Genomic DNA, 23,533 nt, shown 5'->3' on the forward strand with positions numbered 1-23,533 from the left:
ATGAAGCCAGTCTGGTCAGGGTGTATAAGGTCTAATATGATTGCGTTCAGTCTAGTAGCCAGAATTTTAGTAAAGATTTTATAATCCACATTTACCAACGATATAGGACGATATGACCCACATTCCAGAGGATCCTTCCCCTCTTTCCTGAGCATAACAATATTTGCATCATAAAATGTTTCGGGCACAGGTCCTCCCTCCCATATTTCCCGAAGTACCTTCAATAAGAGTGGTGCCAGTTGATCACAGTATTTCTTGTAAAACTCAATAGGAAACCCATCCGGCCCAGGGGCCTTCCCAGTGGCCATATCCGCCATAGCATGTTCTACTTCCTCCATGGTAAATTCAGCGTCCATATAGGCCCGCTGGGTTGGACTCAACAAAGGAAACACTATATCTGATAGATAATCCAGACACTCAAAGACATCAAGACCACTACCAGATTTATACAGCGTCTCATAGTAATCATGAAAACACTGAAGTATCTTATCCGTGGAGGACACCAATGTGCCATCGAGTGTGCGGATTTGTAGTATAGTATTGGAGGTATTATGTTGGCGTACTAAGAAGGCAAGGAGTGTGCTAGCCTGGTTCCCTAGCTCGAAGTAGGATTGACGGGTAAAGAATAATTTGCGTTTTGACTTGGTGTCCGCATGTTGAACATATAACCTCTGAGAAGCAAGCCACTCAGCCCTGTTACCACTAGTTTGACTAGATATATAGGCAGCCTCCGAGTCTTTCAGCCGCTGCTCTATCTCATCATCTTCCCTCGCCGTCACCCTTTTAATGTAGGAAATTGTGGAGGACAAACACCCCCTCAAATAGGCTTTTAGAGTATCCCAGAACAAGCCAAGATTTTGGGGTTCCGGGTGAGTTGAATTAAAACAATTCAGCTGGTCAACCGTTCTATCATTAGAGTCCATTAATTTTAACCAAAAGGGGTTCAACTTCCAGGGCATATTATTATATGATTGGCCATATTTAAGTTTGAGGATAACCGGACTGTGGTCCGAAATCCCTCTACTGCCATGCTCAACACCATCCACCCACAGTGCCAAATTACTAGAACCGAATATGTAATCTATGCGAGATAAAGATTGCCTAGTGGATGAGTGGCAGGTATATCCTTTAGTCTCTGGGTGATGCACTCTCCACAAATCCAGCCATCCACTACCATCCATAAACAACGCCAGTTGGGAGGGGGGCCAAGACCGGGGATCCCCAATTGTCGCGTCATCTAATCTCAATCTGTCCAGGGACCCATCCATGACTAGGTTAAAATCTCCCATACAAATAACACTAGCATCAGGATAATTTAAGGAGAAACCCAATGCCATACGAAGGATCGAAGTACCAGCGGGGGCAGGGGGATTATAGATACATAATATCACATATTCTCGCGAGTTGACAAATGCATGCACAAAGACAAAGCGACCCTCCGGATCCCGCCGTGCCTCCCTGGCCTCCCATCTAACATCTCTATGTATTAACAGAGACACCCCTCTCGAGTAGCTGGTGTGGAATGCGTGAAGAGACCACTGCACCCACGGTTTTTTTGTATATCGAGCTGTGTCTCTAGTCAGATGTGTCTCCACCAGTGCCACAATGTGTGGGCGATACCGTCTAATCTGCGAGAATACTTTAATTTTCTTCCGGGGGGTTTTGATACCTCGTATATTCCAGGTCATAAATATGATCTCAGATCCCATATTGATACTTAAAAGAAAGGAAGATGTGAAGTAGTACTCGGGTCCGGTTCAGAGGCACCAAACAAGGCTTAAAAATAGTGTTAGCGGCAACCATACACATTGAACAATCAAAACTAATACAAAAAACAACAACCCAACATAATGTAACTTTAACAGTAGAGAAGTACAATCCTGCACTCCTGTGATCAAATAGAAAAGGGGATACCCTCACTGACTCCAGCGTCCGGTATTATTAATAAGCTCAGCACCCACACGGAGAGCTCCTTTTTCCCCCATATTGCCATTGGACAGAAGAAGCCGATTAGGAGTCATTTACAGTGGACACCTTGTAGGACCGCAACCATTCAGTGACCTCCGCCGGGTCCGTAAAGAATAAGGAGGAGCCATCATGGACAATACGTAGTCGAGCAGGATAAAGCATGGCGTAGATAATATTTTTATCCCGTAGTTGTTTCTTAATTTCCATAAATCGCGCCCGCTGCTTCTGAAGCTCCATTGAGAAATCCGGGAAAATTGATATGGTAGCATTGTTGAATTTAATAGGACCCTTCTGTCGCGCCAAGCGGAGAATAGCATCCCTATCCCTGCAGTTGAGAAGGCGCGCCAAAAAAGGTCTAGGCGGAGTTCCAGGGGGGAGAGGTCTCGCTGGGACCCTATGGGCCCTCTCCACCGAGAATGTTGAGGAGAATCCATTTCCCAGAGAGGTTTTAAGCCAGTCTTCCAAAAATTGTTCAGGTTGCTGACCCTCCGAGCGCTCTGGCAGGCCAATAATTCGAATGTTATTGCGGCGCAGCCTATTCTCCAGGTCATCTGCCTTTTGTTTCCAGGCGTTTATGGAACCGGCGACCCTTTTCAGAGTAGTCTCCATAGGGGTGATAGTATCCTCCACATGGGACACTCGTGTTTCAACCTCTGAAATACGTCCTCTCATGGCCTGCATATCATGCCGCAGACGACCCACTTCAGTGTGCACGTCCTCTATCTTTTCAGTAAGGGACGATCTAGTGAGGGATATAGCCTGCATTAATTGCTCAGATGCTTGCTTAAGGGTCAGTTCCTCTTCTTGCTCTCCCTCCTCAGTATCATCGGAGAGGCGATTTTTACGCTGGGCCGGCGTAGAATTATTCCTGAGAGTACGTACATTATCAGGGGGATCCTCCCTGGAGTATTTCCTCAATTTCTCAGCAGCCCCTGCCCCTTTGGAGTGATACATGGTGGGCAGCAGAAGGAGCCACACAAGTCAGCGGGCACAGGATATAGGGCTGTTTTTTTTGGAGAAAAAAGGGCCACAAAACAAGCAGCTGGCGTAAGGAGAGTTGTAAAAAGTATTAAATGTAGCCTGAGGTGTTATATATCAGGACAGGCCCACAGCCACCACAGGAGGACCAGCAGGGAGGGGGTTAATCCCTCCAAAGTTATGGCGCCAATAAAAGAGATGTCTATCTGGCAGGGGGGGCGTGGGGCCCAATCTTTCAGGGCACACACACCACGTCGCCCCTGTATATCCCGGGTTATCTGTTCACCTCTTGAGCAGCACCGTTAAAGTAATGAAGAGCGCCTCTCCCCTCACTGTCAGGGAGTGCGCACTGGTAATGGCCGCCGTCCCCTGCAGCCACTGCCGCCCGTCCCGGAGCTCTCAGCCCCTGCACTCCTATGCCACACAGCGTTCACCGCCGAAGAGCGCAGCCCCACCGAGTCCACCAGAAGAGAAGCCGGGTGTCAGAAGAGGCCAGTGCCGCGTCTTGTCCCGCCGGAGCGCGTGCTCCAAGATGGCCGCCGCCGCACAGGTACCCTCCGTCCGCCCAGACCACTCACGGATTCCAAGTCCCGGGTCCTTACTGCAGCCTTTTGGGGAGGTCACCTGACTCCCGGGGGTCCCAGGCGCCAGTGCCAGCCGATACCGCTGGCAAATAAGGGGTCTTAATGGCAGGATATTATCAGGATGGTCGGAGCTCTCACGAGGCACGTCTTCCCTCCTCCGTTACATAGCCACGCCCCCCCCATGATGAATTTTTGAGTTCTTGATGTTGCAGATTTTCTGCAGCATCTCTGCAGCTATTGGCTAAATGTTTACTTGCTTTTTTTTCATTGCATTTTTGACAGTGCATATATATTTTTTACCTCTTTTTGAAATGTCATGTTTTAAATAAAGCTGCTTTGTTCTTGATGTTTCTTGGTATTTGGCTTTATCAAAACTTTTATACATTCATGTGCTGCTTTAAATGCGGGTTTAGTCCTTTTCCAGTGCGGAAAAGGACCATGTGTTTTTACCTACAGATTTTCCACATCCAGTGCAATTTCGTGGGGAAAATTCACATATAAAATAGCGTATCTGAGAAAAATTGCCATATTTTGCATTTGAAATGTGCACCTGCATGTCAGTTTATGCTGCATTGTAGAAAAATCGCAGTGGCTATGAGATTGCTATAAACACCATGCACTCTGCTTCTACTGTAAGGTGCTGTCGTGTGTGTTTTTTTTTTTTTTTTTTTTTTGTAAGCATACTACCCAGGCCCATAACCTCAATAAGGGGGAGGGCAACACTTCAAAACATGAAATATCATGCAACATGTAAGTAGCACTGAGATCAATAGGCGTTCAAATAAGATAAAAATTTAACTCTTTGTTTATAGCCGATCAGAATCGTACACAAATGTAAAACATGAAAAGGATAAAAAAATGCCTCAAACAAAACACAAGGGAGGCAGCTGCAGTGTCCAGCATTAGATTATCATAATTATGAATGTTCTAGAATTATTATTTAATTAAGCCTGTAAGTGCATATAAAGGTACCGTCACACATAACGATATCGTTAAGGATATCGTTGCTTTTTGTGACGTAGCAACGATATCGTTAAGGAAATCGTTATGTGTGACAGCGACCAACTATCAGGCCCCTGCTGGGAGATCGTTGGTCGCTGAGGAAAGTCCAGCACTTTATTTCGTCGCTGGATCTCCCACTGACATCGCTGGATCGGTGTGTGTGTGACGCCGATTCAGCGATGTCTTCACTGGTAACCAGGGTAAACATCGGGTTACTAAGCGCAGGGCCGCGCTTAGTAACCCGATGTTTACCCTGGTTACCAGCGTAAACGTTAAAAAAACAAACACTACATACTTACCTTCAGCTGTCTGTCCCCGGTGCTGTGCTTCTCTGCACTCCTCCTGCACCGGGTGTCAGCGCCGGCCAGCCGGAAAGCACAGTGGTGACGTCACCGCTCTGCTTTCCGGCTGACCGGCGCTGACAGTGCAGAGGAAAGCAGAGCGCCGGAGGACAGACAGCGGAAGGTAAGTATGTAGTGTTTGTTTTTTTAACGTTTACGCTGGTAACCTTGGTAAACATCGGGTTTCTAAGCGCGGCCCTGCGCTTAGTAACCCGATGTTTACCCTGGTTACCGGGGACCTTGGGATCGTTGGTCGCTGGAGAGCTGTCTATGTGACAGCTCTCCAGCGACCAAACGGCGACGCTGCAGCGATCGGGATCGTTGTCGGTATCGCTGCAGTGTCGCTGAGTGTGAAGGTATCTTAAGTCTCTGTGGTGGCAAGTCTGTGACTGCACCTCTGCACAAGAATGCAATTACCTCCAGATACCAGAATTAGTAAACTGAAACCCTCAAAATGTTTGAGGAATATTTTAAGACATGATGTCTTAATTGGTGTTTAGAGAGAAAATGCAATCTATACACAGTGGCTGTTGGAATAAAGCAGACCAGGGTACCGATAAACAATCTCTATGTAGGCAAGTAGAATTGCAATAAATAAATCCCCCTCATGTGCTATCAGCCTAGAGAACTATATGGCAGAAGGACACAGCATGCCCAGACACATATGATACACTTGTCACTGTAGGGCTCCTTTCACACTAGCGTCGGAATCTCCCCGTCGCAATGCGTCGGGGAGAGATTCTGACGCTAGCCTTTGCTGCATTGCACAATGGGTGCAGCGGATGCATTTTTCCGGCGCATCCGCTGCCCCATTGTAAGGTGCTGGGAGGTGGGGGCGGAGTTCCGGCCACGCATGTGCGGTCGGAAAAAGCGGTCCGTCAGGAGAAAAAAACGTTACATGTAGCGTTTTTTTTTCTCCCGACGGTCCGCAAAAGCACAACGCATCCGTTGCTCGACGGATGCGACGTGTGGCAATCTGTCGCAAATGCGTCGTCAATGCAAGTCTATGGAGAAAAAACGCATCCTGCAAGCACTTTTGCAGGATGCGTTTTTTCTGCAAAACGACGCATTGTGACGGATTGCAGAAAACGCTAGTGTGAAAGTAGCCTTAGTAAGGCATAATAAACTGCAAAATATATGTGTGTACCTGTAAAAATCGCTGGTGACAAGTAAATGCTGGCTGCATGCTATCTCTCCTAAACCCCGACGCTCGTTTCGCTGGTGCTTTTTTCCTGGGGGACCATGTGTTTTACCTACAGATTTCCCACATCCAGTGACACTTCATGGGGAAAATCCCCGTATAAAACAGCGTACCTGAGAAAAATTGTAATAATTTGCGTTTGAAATGTGCGCCTGCAGGTCAGTTTATGCTGCATTAAAGAAAAATCACAGTGGTCATGATATTGCTATAAATTCCATACGCTTTGCTGCAACTGTAAGATGCTGCATTTTTTTTCTTTGCACAGTAAAAATGTGCAGCCTCAAAACTCAACTCAACCGAATGCTGTGGGTGATCAGTGTATACCTTTAAAATAGACCTTATACTTTTGTCCGGTTCATATCGAGTGTAGTATATGCAGCTGTTGCTAGCAATGTTGTATGAATACAAGATTGGAGACCGTGATAAATGTGTATTTTGTGCTTGCATAAATATGTAGGACTGCAAGTATTCCTACTAAATAGAATCCACTGACGGTTGTGAGAGAAAATACAGTAATCTTTCTTGTTGCTAAAACTTTTGCTTCTCAACAGGTTTGCAAAGTTGCTTACCTAAATGGCAGTGGCCTTTACCAGCATTACAAAGATGAAGAGCATAAAAAGGTAATGTGTGTGTGGAATCAACAATGGGAAACCTGCAACTTTTCCTTTTTACTGTTACTTTTGTCATGTAGTTTCTATTTGTTTTATGGGACATACTCTTCAACAAGCATCACAAATCAAACGTGATGAAATGAAGAGGTACTTTTTAACCCTGCTTGCTATAGTTTGAGCTCCAACACACCGACATTTTCTATGTACGATCTTGTATATCTCTTTACTTTCCACATTAAAGGGAACCTGTCCGGTTCCCCATGCCCTCCAACCTTGCAGAATTCCTATATGCATTACTAAATCCCTTGCCTAACCAGCCCTTTATAATTAGTCACTCAAATCTGTTTAAAAAAGTATTTAAGCCCTGTTTTTCTTATGCTGATTGGGCCTTTGATTAGTGATTAGTCAATGGGGTGTTTCCCCAGACTAGTCGACCCTCTTTACATGTTATCACGCCCAGTGGGTGTGATAATATAATTTGCAAGAGCCAGTGTCCTTGCCAGCTCTCTGCAAATCTTGCCCATTGCTCTGTTTGGCAGTGTCATTGCCCTTCTGAAGCTGGGTTTGCATTTCCTGGCTTCAGAGGTGCATTGTGCAGAAGATGGAGGGGAGCGGTCTTCACTTCCAGACATGTGCAGTGCACCTTTGAAGCTGGAAGGTGTACACCTGGCGCAATGAAGTGCCCGAAGCAAGCTGCACGCATGTAGTCATATTTACGTGGATACAGACAATGGAGAAGATGGAAATATTAAGTTCTCTGTCTCCTCTGCACCTGTGCTGCGCTGTAATGCGAGAGAATTTCATCACCGTAAACACACTCAGCAGCTCTGTTAAAGTTTGAGCCATGTGTCAAGTACTTAATTGAGGCGATTCTATCGAGTGAGAAAATCATTGGTCGTGTGACAAAACGGAAACTTAATTTAAAAACGAAGCAGCCACCGGGGACCATGCTGCTTTTAACCCCTTCATGACCTGACATGTGCCCCTAACAGCTGCAGGTGGGATCGTGATCCACCCGCAGATTTTAAAATGTTAAATGCCACTGTCTATCGAACAGAGGCATTTAGCATGATTGCATTGGAAGTGCATCACAAACCTCACTCGTCGGTGCCCGTATTACATGACTGCAGGTTGCCGACGGGTTGGCATGATAACCTGGGGTCTGCAGGAGATCCTTGTTTTCTTTATCGCTTCATTGTTGGACACAGGTAACCATGGGTGTATGCTGCTGTTGCTAGGAGGCTGACACTATGCAAATAAAGAAAGATAACTCCTCCCCGGCAGTATACACCCTCCGACAGGCACCAGGCAACTCAGTTTTTGCTTAGTGTCTGTAGGAGGCGGACCAGGATCTAACACCAGATCCGCTTTATCTTTCCTTTGCAGGGATTTGGTGTGTTATTAAATTTTCACTTTCTTTTTCAGATTCTCTTCTCTGGGTAACAGGGTGCCGTTTTCTCACCCTGTTTTCCCCACGTTATGCGGCCGAGAGAGCAGTGTGGTATCACCCACATCGCAAACTCTCGGACCCGCTGTGCAGGACTTTGTCCCCTGTCACCCCTATGGGTGTTTCAGGGTGACTCTTTCGGTGGCCAGTCCTCGCTCTGTCGCCTCCTCATCCCTCGCCTCAGAGAGGGCTGAGTGGAAGACGGTGGTCACCCTCGGTGACCTCCCCCTTTTTGTTTTTAAGGGGTTGACGCCGTCTTCGGCGCCGCGGAATGGCGTGGGAAGGAGGATCCCCTCTTCCAGGACCCTTCCTACCCTCCAAGGGCTCCTGACTTGATCCTCGGCTAGAGGGACTTCAATCAGGTACAGAGACTTAAGCCCCCCCCTGTCTGTCAGCCAGCCGCCTATCACTTCCGCAGTGTTTCCCCGAGCAGCGCTCGCCGCAGTACAGTTTCCCTACCCTAGCCATCGGACTGTCCTTTATATAAATTTCGCGCTGGTTTGCTTCAGCCCGCACTTCTCTGCCTCTTTCCCGGCAGACTTAGTTCCGGTAGGCCACACCCCTTCTTCGGCTCACTTAGTCCGTATCTTCTCAGCGCTGGGCACTCCTCCTCCGGAGCCCAGTGCTGCCATTGGACGTGCTCGGGCAGGCCACGCCCCTTTAAGCCTCCATCCTATCAGGCTGTCGGTTTCACTTACGGTGACCACGCCCCCTTTACTGGCGCGCTCTATGCACGCGCCTGTTATAGCAGCCCGCACTTCTCTGGCTGGATATCTCCATCGCATCATGTGGCCACGAGGACTTCTTCTACGCGGGTGACACAGTTTCCTGCACTGCGCTGATCACCCGATGTCTGGTAGGCTTTGCTATACTCCTCCCCCCGGCCTGTACTTCCCTAAGCAGCATCGCCTGCTGGCATCCTGCTTCAGTATCATTCACTCTCTACCTCTGCCCAACCCCTCTATATTCCCACGGTGATTCACTACTCTTGTGCCCGCTGTAAGAAAAAGTGGGCTTCAGGCCAGCCGTCTCCTTTCTGTACGTCCTGCAGTCCTTTCATCATGTCCTTCCCTCAGGATGCCCCTAATGCTCGGGATGAGTGCAATCCCCCTCCCCTGGAGTGGGCTGTTGCGATGTCTGTCTGTGACTTGACTAAAGTGTCTCAGTCCCTGGTTCAGGTCCTTGAACGTATTCCGCTTCTGACTACTTCCACCAGTGCCACGAACGTTTCACACGGCAATTCGCTTGCACCTGACAAGACCCTCACAGGGGCAGACTTGAGAAAAGATCCAGAAAGAGGATTCTGTCCAGATCTTCATCCAGTTCAACACTTCGTCAGCCGGAATACCCCTCTCTACCCGTACAGCACCCCCCCACCCCCCCCACCCTCCTCCTCGCATCCGGACGTCGGGCCAGATGTAACATCTCAGTCGGAGTCTGACTCTGATGCAGATCAGACTTCTGCGACGCAGGATATGGTTGATAGCCTTATCTCGGCCATTATTCAAACACTTGAGCTTAAGGAGGAAGAGGCAGCCTTTCGGGACATCTTCGTTTCTTTCAAATGGATGAAGCGTCCCTCTAGAGTTTTTCCCAATCACAAGGAGTTTGACAACACTACGTCTAGACACTGGGAACATCCCAGAAAACGCTTTCCGGGAAGGAAACGTCTGGACATTTGATACCCTTTTGATTCAGACCTTGTTAACAAATGGTCCGAATCAGCTAAGGTAGATCCGCCTGTGTCTAGATTATCCTCACAGACAGTGTTGTCCATTCCTGACGCGGCGTCTCTAAAGGACCCCACTGACAGGCAAATTGAGGCATTAACCAAATCTGCATTTGAAGCTTCTGGCGTCTGTCCCAATATCGCCTCTTTTTGGGTGGCGAAAGCGGTGTCTGTCTGGGCCAAGACCCAGCGCAGAGGCATTGTAGCTTTGGCTCCTGCAGAGTGTTGAGGGAGGATCTAAAGTGATCCTTCACGGTTGACTCAGTGATTTCCAAATTAATCTAAAGGGCGTTGCCGGTAACTGAAAATGACCAGACGGAGACTCATGCCTCTGTGTGGGGGATCGAGCAGATCTCTGGGCCCCCGTTTATTGTGTATGAGTTTTCATAGTCATAGAAATTATACTTCAACCAATCAGCATAAGAATACGTTCACAATTCTTAACCTATAAGAATGCAGGAAAAACTTAACCCATGAGGATACAGGAAAAATGGAAACTACAGATATGGTCATGTCTTTTTGGCATAGAAAAACATATTAACAGATGCCTCAGTCTTGTATAGTGATACACCCACGAGTCTCTTATCTGGCTCACTCGAGTTAGAATACTCAAGGTCTTTATACCAATTATGAACCATAGACTAGCTGAATAACAAAATGTTATCTTCGTGAGAAACAGGACAGAGTTATTTCATAGCAGCTGTAACCTTCTATATAATTAAATAACAGAATTTATCTTTAACCAACAACAAAATGGAGTCAAAGCACAAAATGGAGAATCTTTCATAATTTGTTCCTTCACAAGAGGAGCTAGTGGATGTAGCGGATCAGATTTCCCTTGCAGGGAAATACCTCTTCAATGCCTCCCTGGATGCGGCGGCTTGCTCCGCAAGGGCAAACAGCAACATCGTCGCCATTCGCCAAGTTCTTTGGCTGAAGGCATGGAATGCAGATCCCGCTTCTAAAAAATCCCTCACTGGTCTGCCTTTCCAAGGATCCAGGCTCTTTGGCACACAGCTAGACCAAATGATTTCAGATGCCACTGGTGGTAAGAGCACTTCTCTACCGCAATCTAAGCCTAGGCGTCCCTTCAATAGAAAGGGATCCCAGTCCTTTCGCCCCTTTCGGTCCTTCACCTCCTCAGGTAGTGCCTCTCAGCAAGACCGGTCTTCCACTCAAGGGGAACAAAGGAAGCCTTCGTTCAGGCCTACCCCTCACTGGAGAGCTAAAAGCCGCTCCTCTAAATTTTCCAATTTCTCGCGGCCACAGATTTTCTTCCAAATGACGGGTCACCCCACCTGGAAATTTTTTCAGGGTGGGAGGCAGGCTTCTTTTGTTCAGAGGCTTGGCTATCGGTGGTCGACTATGCCTGGGTAAAAAAGATCGTGTCATCGGACTACAAAATAGAATTTTCTTCGCCCCCCAGGAAGGCGTTTCTTTCTCTCTCGTCCACCCAAGCAGCCCTCCCATGCCCCAAGGCTTCTTCTAGCCGTCGCTTCTCTCCTTGACTCAGGGGTAGTCGTCCCAGTTCCTTAACACGAGTGGTTTTCGGGGTTCTACTCAAACCTGTTCGTAGTTTCAAAAAAAGACGTCTCTCTCCGCCCAATTTTGGATCTCAAGCAGTTGAACTGCCACCTCCGGATTCGGCACTTCAAGACGTAGTCTCTGTGCTCGGTGATCACTTCCATGGAACCGGGAGAATTTCTGTGTTCTGTGGACATTCAGGATGCGTACTTGCACATTCCGATTTGTGTACAGCATCAAAGGTTCCTTAGTTTCGCGATCCAAGAGCAACATTATCAATTTACAGCTCTTCCGTTTGGCCTGGCGTCCGCTCCCAGGGTCTTATCGAAGGTAATGGCGGCTTTCATGGCCATCCTTCAATCGAAGGGGATCCTCGTAATTTCCTATCTCGACGACCTTCTGGACAAAGGTCCGTCTCGCCGGGACTGCGGCCAGAGTCTCCAGATCACTCTGGACACCCTAATCCGCCTTGGTTGGATAATCCACAAACAGAAGTCTACCTTGATTCCAACCCAACGTCTCAAATTCCTGGGCATGGAATTAGGCACCATTCAGGCCCAGGTCTTTGTCCCAAAGGCTTCGGCAGGGCATCAAAGCCCTAAAGCGCTCTGCGACTCGGCATGAGGGTTCTAGGGAAGATGGTAGCTTCCATGGAAGCTGTCCCTTATGTTCAGTTCCACTCTCACCCTCTCCAGCTGGCCTTTCTGTCGGCTTGGAACAGGAGTTCTTTCCCTAGTTCGCCTCCTTCTCAATGTGAAGCAGTCTCTCACTTGGTGGACGCTATCCACCTCCATTCTGCGCGGGAGGTTGTTTCTCCCCCTCCGCTGTCAGGTCATCACCACAAACGCCAGTCTCCAGGGGTGGGGTGCGGTCTTTCTCCATCTCATGGCCACTGGAATGCTCAGGAGACTCGTCTCCTGATCAATCTCTTGGAGATTAGGACTATCTTCCTGGCACTCCTCCGCTGGCAGTCCCTCCTCATGGGAAAACCGGTCCACATTCAGTCAGACAACGCCACAGCTGTGGCTTACATAAACCATCAGGGAGGGACTCGCAGCAAGCAGGTCATGAGGGAGGTGGCAAAGATTCTATGGTGGGCGGAGAACCACATCCCCTCCATCTCAGCCATCCACATCACAGGGGTGGACAATTGTGAAGCAGACTTCCTCAGCCGTCAGGGGCTCATGTCAGGCGAGTGGGCTCTTCTTCCCTCAGTTTTCAACCAAATTTGCCGACAGTTGGGGCGTTCCGGACGTCGACCTAATGACCTCCCGAGCAAACCACAAGGATCCTCAGTAGGTATCCAGGTCTCTGGATCCGATGGCTGTCGGCTGCGACGCCCTCATGATCTCGTGGGCCCAGTTTTCAGATGCATTCTGTTCCCACCTCTTCCCTTGCTCCAAAGGGTCGTAACAAAGACAGAGGGGGTTCTTGTTCTTAGTAGCTCCAGATTGGCCTCGCAGAGCATGGTATGCGGAGCTAGTGAACATGCTATTGGACGTCCCCTGGAGACTTCCAGACCGTCCGGATCTTCTATCGCAAGGACCCCTCTTCCACCCGAATTCTCGGTCTCTGAATTTAATGGTATGGCCGTTGAGGCTGCGGTCCTGAAGAATGCAGGTTTTTCCCAAAGCGTCATACAGACCACAATAAAGGCTAGGAAACCGGCATCTTCCCGTATCTACCATAGATGTTGGAAGGCTTTTTTCCGATGGTGCGATGACAAGTCTGTTCCCTATGGTTTTTTTCCTCTCCTTCAATTCTTGGCTTCCTTCAATCGGGTCTCGATTCGGGCCTCTCCCTGAGCACCTTAAAGGGTCAGGTTTCTGCTCTGTTCTTTCAAAGAGACCTGGCCTCCCTTCCCAGGTGAGGACCTTTCTTCAGGGGGTCGCTCATATAGCACCTCCTTACCATCCTCCAATTGATCCTTGGGATTTCAACCTCTTACTCGGCACCCTCCAATGTGCGCCCTTTGAACCTATTCGGGACCTTTCATTCTCCCTTCTTTCCTGGAAAGTGGCTTTCTTGGTCGCCAACACCTCGATTAGGAGAGTTTGAGTTGGCGGCGTCCTGTCATTCTCCCTTCCTGATTTTACACCAGGACAAAGTGGTCCTTCGACCTGTTCCTTCCTTTCTACCAAAGGTAGTTTTGTCCTTCCTTCTTTGTGCCCTTCTGCAGTTCATCCTTTGGAGAAATCTCTCCACAAACTGGATTTGGTCAGGGCTATCCGAGTTTCTTTCCAGAACTGCTCCTTTTTTGTCAGTACGATCCTCTGTTTGTCGTCTCGGAAGGTCGTCGGAAGGGGCTCCCCGCCTCTAATTCCACAATTACTCGTTGGATCCATTCGGCGGTTCTGGAGGCATACAGTGTTAAAAACAAACAGCCTCCCCCGGGGGTGAGGACTCACTCTACCCAGGCTGTGGGAACTTCCTGGGCAGTTCGTCACCAAGCTTCGGCCTCGCAGGTTTGCAATGCCGCAACATGGTCGTCTATGGTCTCCAGTTCTTCTGCGGACGCAGGCCTGGGTAGGAAGATACTGCAGGCGGCGGTTTCTCACCGGCCGACCTAAGTCTCTCTGCATATTATCCCGCCCTTGGGACTGCTTTGGGACGTCCCATGGTTACCTGTGTCCCCCAATGAAGCGAGAGAGGGATTTTGGTTCTTACCGTAAAATCTTTATTGGAGCCTTCATTCGGGGACACAGCACCCTCCCTTTATGTTGTACCATGTTGGCCAACGTGCCGTTGTTTTGGGTTGGTACATAGGTTGTTTGTTTATACTTGCTCCTACTACTGCTTTTGCACCAACTGAGTTGCCTGGTGCCTGTCGGAGGGTGTATAGTGAAGGGGAGGAGCTATCTATCTTTATTTGCATAGTGTCAGCCTCCTAGCGACAGCAGCATACACCCATGGTTACCTGTGTCCCCCAATCAAGGCTCCAAGAAAGAGATATTACGGTAAGAACCAAAAATCCCTCTTTTGTCATTGCCAGATTTCTATGAGAGCTGCACTGTGGCTGGTGCTCATAGCAGATGATCATTTTAGCTACACATGGCAGGGCTCCATCCCTGCTATGTGTAGCACAGGCGATCGGATAATCACAGCTTCCCATGGAGACTATTAATGCAAGTGAAAAGTGTTTATTTTCTTTTTAAATATTTAAAAAAAAAAATTCAAACCACTCCACCCCCCCCCCCCCATTCGCCATATTCAAAATAAAACAATGAAAAAAACAAAGGTGCACATATTTGGTGCTGCCGCATTCAAAAACACCCGATCTATCAGAATATAAAATGAGTTTTATCAGATCGGTAAATGGTGTAAAAAGAAAGACGCCAGAATTAAGGTTTTCTGGTCGCTGCAACATTGCCATAAAATGCAATAACAGGCAGACAAAACGTTATCTACTCTAAAATGGTATCAATAAAAGCATCACCTCAGCATGCCAAACATCATAAGCCATCACCCAGCCTTAGATCCTGAAAAATTGAGATTCTAATGAGTCTTGGAAAATAACTATATATTTTTTTTTTTTTTGCGAACTTTATTTTTCAACCACTTAAATAAATAAAACAAAACTTATACATTTGTAGTGTCTGTGAACTCGTAATGCCCTGGAGAATCATAACGGCAGGTCAGTTTTAGCATTTAGTGAAAATAGATATAGATAGATATAAAAATGGGAACAGCACAATGCTCACCGATGGGTGCCAAGCCTCCTGGGTAAGACTGTCCACTCATCCACCCAAGTAATATGCCAAAAAAGAAGAAAAGAAGGCAGCACTCCAATTCTTGAAAAGGTGAAAAACCGTGAAGCTTATTCAGACCCACATCTCTGTGCAACGTTTCGGCTCACACTGAGCCTTCCTCAAGTACATTAAAGCGGCAATATTGAAGGGAATGTGGAGATAAATATACCTATTAGAGCACTTTAGCACAATGCACCCTATATGTTAGAGGTACACATGGAGCGATTTTTATCGAAATATGAAGTAATCCTAATATGTTCACTGTAAACACGTGTATGGCTATTGAATATGTAAATAATTGTGGGCTATATGTATAAAAGGACACAATTTGTTACCACCCACTGCTTGAGGAAGGCTCAGTGTGAGCCGAAGAAAACAAAAAAAACAAACAAGCCCCCTCACTTGGCCATATTGATGGAAAAAAATAAAAAAGTTATGGCTCTGGGCAGAAAATGGAAAATCCAAAGGTCATGAATGGTTAAAGTATCCCACCCTCCCCCTCTGAAATGCTGCATGTGATCATACAGCCGGTGCCTGATACATGCTGCCTGTGGATTGGTTAGCACGTGTCTGTTGTCAGGTTCCCTTTAATGCACCAATTGTACACATCACTGCTGGTGCTATCACATTTCATTTATTGCATTTATTAATGCTCTCTTTTATTTCCGGTGTGCACTGACCTTTGAAGATGGAAGATGCTTACTATGGTAAGTAAAAACTATTTAAAGATCTGAAAAAAACGATAAATATACATTTTTGGACAGAGTTTTGCAGTACTCAAGGGTGTGAATCATTGCCTCTGAAATAATGAGCTTGGTAAACAAGTTTAAAAAAAAAAAAAAGTTCCTAGTACAGGATGGAGAATTGCTGGTAGCCTTTCTTTTATTGAGGAAAGATTTGCACATTTAAAGTGCTCTGTTGGACCGGTTGTATCCATCGGTTGTGGAGGAGTATGCAGGCTATTCTGTATGACCCAAAGACTACAGTGTACTGTATGGAGCTCTTTTCAACGTTCGTAACTGTTCTCCTCCCATGTGTCTTATATCATACCGCTACAAGAGATGATTCTTCTATACCGGAGTAGTAACGCTGTAGAGAATCTAGTAGGAGAAAGCTAGCCACTTTAATACACCCTAATCATCAAAACCTCGGACAAAACTTATTTTACTACTTGCTATGTGTGAAAATAATTGCTACATTCTTGATGTATTCCTACAAGATCAAAATGACCACTTTTTTTTTTTTTTTTTTTTTTGTTTGTTTAAAGAGGTTGCCCACTACTCAGTCCAACCCTTTTCATCCATTCTGTTCCCCCATTGTAAAATAACTATATTCCCCACAGGTACACACGCTGTTCCAGCGTGTTGGCAATGGGGCTTGAATGATTCGAGACCTACAGCCAATCATTGGCTGCTTCACTCTCCCCTCCTTCAGACAAATCAGACATCTTTAGGTAGTGCTTTATCAGGAGGGGAGATCGAAGTGGCGACTGGCTGCAAGTCTCTTATGACATATATTAATATTACACAAGACCCAGGAGAGACCCATTAGAATGTAGCCTGCATCGAAGTCAAGTAGAGCTGTTATTTCATAGGGGAAGGAGGATGTAATCATTTTGGTAGTGGTGTTTTTTTTTTTTGTTTGTTTTTTTTAATTTTAAGATAGCGTAAAATATACTGTCTTTTTATTTCAAAATATACTTTTGCGTGTGCTAAACAATTTGTGATGCCTTTAATAAACTGTAATGTTAATTACTGTGTTTTAGGCCAGAAGTATGGAAAATATTCTTACTGCAGCTTGCAAGATTATATTTCATGCCTGTCACGAACGGAGCCACTCATTGGTAAGTTAACTTAATATCCATTTCCTTCTTTATTATTGAAAAAAAATTGTATGTATGTGTTATATCATCTACTATATAATTGTCTAAGGGTCACTTCCGTCTTTCTGTCTGTCCTTCTGTCTGTCATGGATATTCATTGGTCACGGCCTCTGTCAAGGAAATCCAAGTTGCTGATTGGTCGCGGCAAAACAGCCATGACCAATCAGCGACGGGCACAGTCCGGAAGAAAATGGCCGCTCCTAACTCCCCGCAGTCACTGCCCGGCGCCCGCATGCTCCCCTCCGGCCACCGCTAACACAGGCTTAATGCCGGCGGTAACAGACCGCATTATGCCGCGGGTAACGCACTCCGTTACCACCGGTATTAACCCTGTGTGTCCCCAACCTTTTACTATTGATGCTGCCTATGCGGCATCAATAGTAAAAAAAAAAAAAAAAGTCATGTTAAAAATAATAAAAAAAAAAACAAAAAACCTGCTATACTCACCCTCCATTGTCCGCTGAGCCGCGCGCGGCCTCTGCCATCTTCCGTTCCCATAGATGCATTGCGAAATTACCCAGAATACTTAGCGGTCTCGCGAGACCGCTAAGTCATCTGGGTAATTTTGCAATGTATCCTGGGAACGGAAGATGACGGCAGCCGTGCACGTATCGCCGGAGCTTCGGTGGATCCCGCCGGAGGGTGAGTATATATTTTTTATTTTAATTTTTTTTAACAGGGATATGGTGCCCACACTGCTGTATACTACGTGGACTGTTACATACCGTGTGGCTCTGTGCTGTATATTACATAGGCAGTGTTATACTATGTGGGCTGTGTGATATACTCCGTGGGCTGTGCTATATATTACATGGCCACTGTTATGTACTACGTGAGCTGTGCTATATACTGCGTGGCTGGGCAATATACTGCGTGGCTGGGCAATATACTGCGTGGCTGGGCAATATACTGCGTGGCTGGGCAATATACTGCGTGGCTGGGCAATATACTGCGTGGCTGGGCAATATACTGCGTGGCTGGGCAATATACTGCGTGGCTGGGCAATATACTGCGTGGACTGTGCAATATACTACGTGGACATACATACTCTAGAATACTCGATGTGTTAGAATCGGGCCACCATCTAGTATGTATGTGTATATAAATTTATTTTTATTACTCCCCAATTTAGGGTGCACCTTATGATCTGTGGAGTCTTAGACTGCAAGATGAGATAACTGATTACTGTTTAACTGGTGCAGCACTTCTAAATTACATAAGATACATATAATGTATGTGTTTTAACCGTTTTTGCACTGTTTGACTTCATGTTGATTTTTGAAGAGGTCTAGGATTAATCCAGATACACTGAAAAATTAGATATGGTAACTCGCAAAGATGTCTGCTTTGGACAGTAAGCTTTTTTTTTTTTTTCGTTGTAAATTTTCGTAATTTGACAGTGTCCTATCGCTGATATCCTTCGTGATAATTTTTTAATCAACAGAGAGACCTGAAAGCAAGCTCAGCTTGTTTGCAGCTCTGTACTCCAGGTGAAAATCATAGATTAAGGACTTGCTTTATTACCGTATATACTCGAGTATAAGCCGAGGCACCTAATTTTGCCACGGAAAACTGGGTAAGCTTATTGACTCAAGTATAAGCCGGATATGTGTGGCTCCCCCCATCACCCTCCTGGTATGTGTGGCTCCCGCCGTCGCTGTCCTGGTATGTGTGGCTCCCCCTCCCGTCCTTGTATGCATGCTTCCTATTACAAAAAAAAGACAAACATCCTACTCACCCTCCAGCGTGCCCTCGCAGCATCTAGTTGGTGCCGACTTCCAGTTGCTCTTCTGTGCTGAGCGATCATGTGGCACCGCTCATTAAGTTAATGAATATGCACTCCACACCCATGGGAGTGGAGATGTGTGCATATTCATTACCTTAATGAGTGGTACCACGTGATCGCTCAGCACAGGAAGAGTAACTGGTAGCCGGCACAACTAGATGCTGCGAGGGCACGCTGGAGGGTGAGTAGAATGTCTTCTGGAAGTCGGCAGCTGTCGCTGTGCGCGCTGTAAGAGGAATGAATATTAATTTCTCTTTAGCAATGGCACAGGCTTTAGCCGCAGCCGCCGACTCTTGCCTCTGTGACCCGCTGCTCCATCGCTACCCCTCCTTTCTGGGACAATGGCTTGTGTATAAGCCAAGGGGGTGTTTTCAGCACTAAAAAATGTGCTGAAAATCTCGACTTATACACGAGTATTTACAGTAACTGCGGCTTACTTAATATGGTATTCTGAAAATAGCTTTTCTAAACTAAACAACCTCTTTTAAGGTAACCATACACTACTCACATGGCAGATGGATGAGCACATTAGACAAGTCAACAGACTAAGATCTTATTCACCCCATAAATACAAAAAGCCTCCCATGCCGATGCTTGTATGAAGAAAGTCCCTTAGGAAAGATAATACCTGTATGTAAATATATTAACCTGACTCCAGGATTCAAGGATGGCCAGCTGTTGCTTCCCCTTGCCCCAAAGCGAAGTTCGCCACCAGCTTCTTCCAGGGGCATCTTTCTTCATACAAGCATTGGCATGGGAGGCTCTTTTGTCTTTATGGGGTGACTGCTCGCATTTCCTCCTGCAACCTTGTATACCTATAACAACACTTTAACCTTTCATGTAGTCCTGCATTCTCTGAGTTAAAGCTGTGCATAACAATTATACAGCCCATTGGAATGGTATATATGATATTTCGCTGCCCCCTTGTCTGATTAAGGGTAATTTTGGGTTTGAAGTCTGCCTTTGTATGTCTATGTACCATATATATATTTTCCTTAAATACTTGATTCCTGATGTATGATATTTTAGGTGTACAATAGAAATAATTGTTGGAAGGGGGGGTCATAGTACTTTTTTTTTTCCAATTCCCTGTCCATATATTGCTAGATTATCTCTTCATGACATGAGCAGTACTATTACTGCGCATATCGTGTCTCCCCCTTTGATGTGGGCTCCGGCGTTGAGCCCACATGAAAGTCAGCTGTTTTGTACAGCAATAGCTGTTTTGTACAGCAATAGCGGCGGGTGAAATCGCGATTCACCCGCCGCTATTAACCTGTTAAATGCCGCTGTCAAACGCTGACAGCGGCATTTAACGGCCGCGCGGCCGGAAATGAGCGCATCGCCGACCCCCGTCACATGATCGGGGGTCGGTGATGCGTCAGGATGGTAACCATAGAGGTCTTTGAGACCTCTATGGTTACTAATGCCGGCCTGCTGTGAGCGCCCCCCTGTGGTCGGCGCTCATAGCACACCTGCAATTCAGCTACATAGCAGCGATCTGATGTTCGCTGCTATGTAGCTGAGCCGATCGAGTGGTGCCAGCTTCTAGCCTCCCATGGAGGCTATTGAGGCATGGCAAGAGTAAAAAAAAAAAAAGTTTTTAAAAATATGAAAAAAAAAAAAAAAATTTGAAAGTTTAAATAACCCCTGTTTCGCCCCATCCAAAATATAATAAAAAAAAAAAAATCAAACCTACACATATTTGGTATCGCCGCGTTCAGAATCACCCGATCTATCAGTAAAAAAAAAGTATTAACCTGATCGCTAAACAGCGTAGCGAGAAAAAAATTTGAAAAGCCAGAATTACGTTTTTTTTGGTCGCCGCGACATTGCATTCAAATGCAATAACTGGTGATCAAAAGAACATATCTGCACAAGTGTGGTATCATTAAAAACGTCAGCTCGGCACGCAAAAAACAAGCCCTCACATGGCCATATTGACGGAAAAATAAAAAAGTTACGGCTTTGGGAAGGAGGGGAGCGAAAAACGAAAACACAAAAATGAAAAAGGGCCGCTGCATGAAGGGGTTAAATGTCCGAAGATCACATGGAGTCTGAGGTGAGACCTCTACGAATTTCCAAAACTAGTCTTGTAGGCTTTTTGTCACTGATCTTGAGGAGCTTATTTTTCTTACTTGATATTTCTGTACCCTGATTAACGATTGTTTTTCTATGAAGCGTTGCTTAAAATGGTCTCTAAAATTTCAAGTTGCTGAAATCTCTGAGCAAGGTCAAAGTGATACCCTGAATGAAGGGCACCTGCCAATAGATCTGCATCTGAGTTTCTAGATTATCCTCAGCTAAATTTTCTGGTACTAAACTAGATCACTCAAATGTAATGACAAATTTTTTTTTTTTTTTTAAACCCCTTTAAATCCATAGAGTACTGTCCCTGCCCTCTAAAGAGTTTTTTGGTTTGTATTTCAGGTTTGCAATACATCATTCAACTGTATCGTGAAGTTGATTGTGAGGATGCTTTTAAGTGCAGTCTCTGCAAAGTGATCGGACCCCTATATTTTATCATAAGACATATTGAAAGTTTAAGTCACCGAAAGACTTACTTGGTGAGTACAATTAGTCATGTAATTCTAATTGCGGAACACAAGTTTCCTCCATTGAGGTCCCACTCATGTCACTGTAAAGCAGAAAATGCATAAGGTGATGAGGTTTGCAGCTAAATATTCATTTAAACGTTATTCTTTGACGGATAATGTATATATCATTGAAATCTGCTTGGTTACCTTTCACCCACTTAAACTCATCGATCCAAAGAATATACAAGTGCATAGGAAACATGAAAACAGTCGAGCCATGCTCACTTGACACTTATAATATTTCTTTATCGCTTCATTGGGGGACACATGACAACCATGGGTGTATGCTGCTGCTGCTGCTAGGAGGCTGACACTATGCAAAAAAAGAAAAGGCATAGCTCCTCCCTGGCAGTATACACCCACCGACAGGCACCAAGGACCTCAGTTTGTGCTTAGTGTCTGTAGGAGGCGGACCTGGATCTTCAGATCCGCTGCTAACCTTGATTCCTTTACAGGTTTTGTTGTTTTTATTAACGTTTTGGCTTTCTTTTTCAGATCACAGCAGTCAGGGATTCAGGGTGCAATCTTCCACCCTGCCTCCCCAGGAGGGCGGCTTAATGAGCAGTGTGGTGTCGTCCGCATCGCAACTCTCAGACCGCCGGCAGGACATTATCCCCGGTCACCCTCCCAGGTGCTCCAGGGTCTTTATGGTGGCGGTCCTTGCCAAACAGTCCCCCTCACCCCTCTCCTCGGAGAGGGCTGAGAGGAAGACGGTGGTCACCAGCGGTGACCCTCCCCCTTGTGTTTGGGGTCGAGGCCGTCTTCTGGACGAAGGATTCAGTTTCCAGCGACCCCTCTCTCATTGGGCCCCTGGACGATCCTCTCTCCCACTCTACCTGTGGAACCGGACATGCAGGTACCAGCGCTTCAGCACCCGCTGCACCGCAGCAGTATCTCCCCCCCGACTAGATGTACAGCGCTCTCACACAGAGTCCCGTCCATTTTGCTTTCACTTTCATCGCTGCGGCCGGCCACGACCCTCCGATAGGCCACGCCCCCTCCTCGGGCACGCTTTTTCAGCGCTCTTTTCCTCCTCCACTCATGATGGCTCTTACATCTTAGGCACGCCCTTCCCTTTCGGTGCGGCCCTGTCAGGAGCCTTGGCTTATTCCTCACAGCACAGCACCACCCCTTCTTCACCGCTGGCACTTCCTGCCTCAGCAGCTCCGTGCACAGGAGACATCGTGCGTTGGGGGACACAGACAACTCCGCTTTGCGGTGCGGTAGGATTACGACGCTATATTGGCCCTTCCCTTGGTATTATCCATACCACTGTAGGCCCCTTAGTCTTTTCTGTAGTATAGTACTGCAGAATATCCTTATGTTCAAATCTTCTGGAGCCTTCCCTACCAAACCTACCATAACTCACTACGCCTGTGCTCGTTGTAAGATAAAGTGGTCAGTAGGCCAATCGTCGCCTCTCTGCCAGTCCTGCAGTCCTCCTGCCGTGTCTGCCCCGCAGGAAGCTTCTGACTCTCGGGATGGGGGCGCTCCCCCTCCCCCTGAGTGGGCCGTTGCGATCTCGCAGTTGGTCTCTGATTTGACTAAGGTATCTCAGTCCCTGGTCCAGGCGCTTGAACATTTTCCACAGTTTCCTTCAGCCACCAGTGCTCCGACCGTCTCCCATGGCGAGTCGGCCGCACCTGACCCTGAACCACAGGGAGACAAATCAGCCAGCCGCTCTAGAAAAGAGGACTCTGGCTCTTCGTCTGGTTCTCCGGGTCCCTCTGCAGCACTCAAACTGCTCTCCCAATTCCCCTCTTCGGAGTAGGACATTGGGTCTGATGTGGATTCCCAGCCCGGTTCTGACTCTGATTCAGACCAGGCTTCTAGCATGCAGGCTGTCGTACATAGTCTTATTCCGGCTATCTCGCAAATGCTCAAACTAAAACAAGATGAGGTTTCCCCCCAGAATTCCTCTGTCTTTTAAGCGGGTGAAGCGTCCCTCTCGCTTCTTTCCTACCCATGATAAGTTTGAGTCTACCCTGTCTAAACACTGGGAACATCCTGAAAAACGTTTTTCGGGTAGAAAACATCTGGAAGTGCTCTATCCCTTTAATGCCGATCTTCTCTCCAAGTGGGTTGAGTCTCCCAAGGTTGATCCGCCGATCTCCCGTCTTTCTTCCAAGACGGT

At 46.8% G+C, this 23,533-nt stretch overlaps 1 protein-coding gene across 3 annotated transcripts in view; it reads left to right on the forward strand.

Moving 5' to 3' along the window:
• The window catches only part of LOC138642409 (uncharacterized), a 231,603-nt gene that overhangs the window by 35,985 nt on the left and 172,085 nt on the right, over positions 1 to 23,533 (forward strand). For all 3 annotated transcript variants that reach the window (XM_069730540.1, XM_069730543.1, XM_069730541.1), the window contains exons 3-6: positions 6,626 to 6,694; positions 15,823 to 15,841; positions 16,900 to 16,977; positions 21,233 to 21,369. In XM_069730540.1, coding sequence (XP_069586641.1) covers positions 6,626 to 6,694; positions 15,823 to 15,841; positions 16,900 to 16,977; positions 21,233 to 21,369 — 303 coding nt within the window. The remainder of the gene's footprint in view (positions 1 to 6,625; positions 6,695 to 15,822; positions 15,842 to 16,899; positions 16,978 to 21,232; positions 21,370 to 23,533) is intronic.

Source organism: Ranitomeya imitator, chromosome 6 (assembly GCF_032444005.1).
Source record: "Ranitomeya imitator isolate aRanImi1 chromosome 6, aRanImi1.pri, whole genome shotgun sequence".
NCBI classification, from domain to species: domain Eukaryota; kingdom Metazoa; phylum Chordata; class Amphibia; order Anura; family Dendrobatidae; genus Ranitomeya; species Ranitomeya imitator.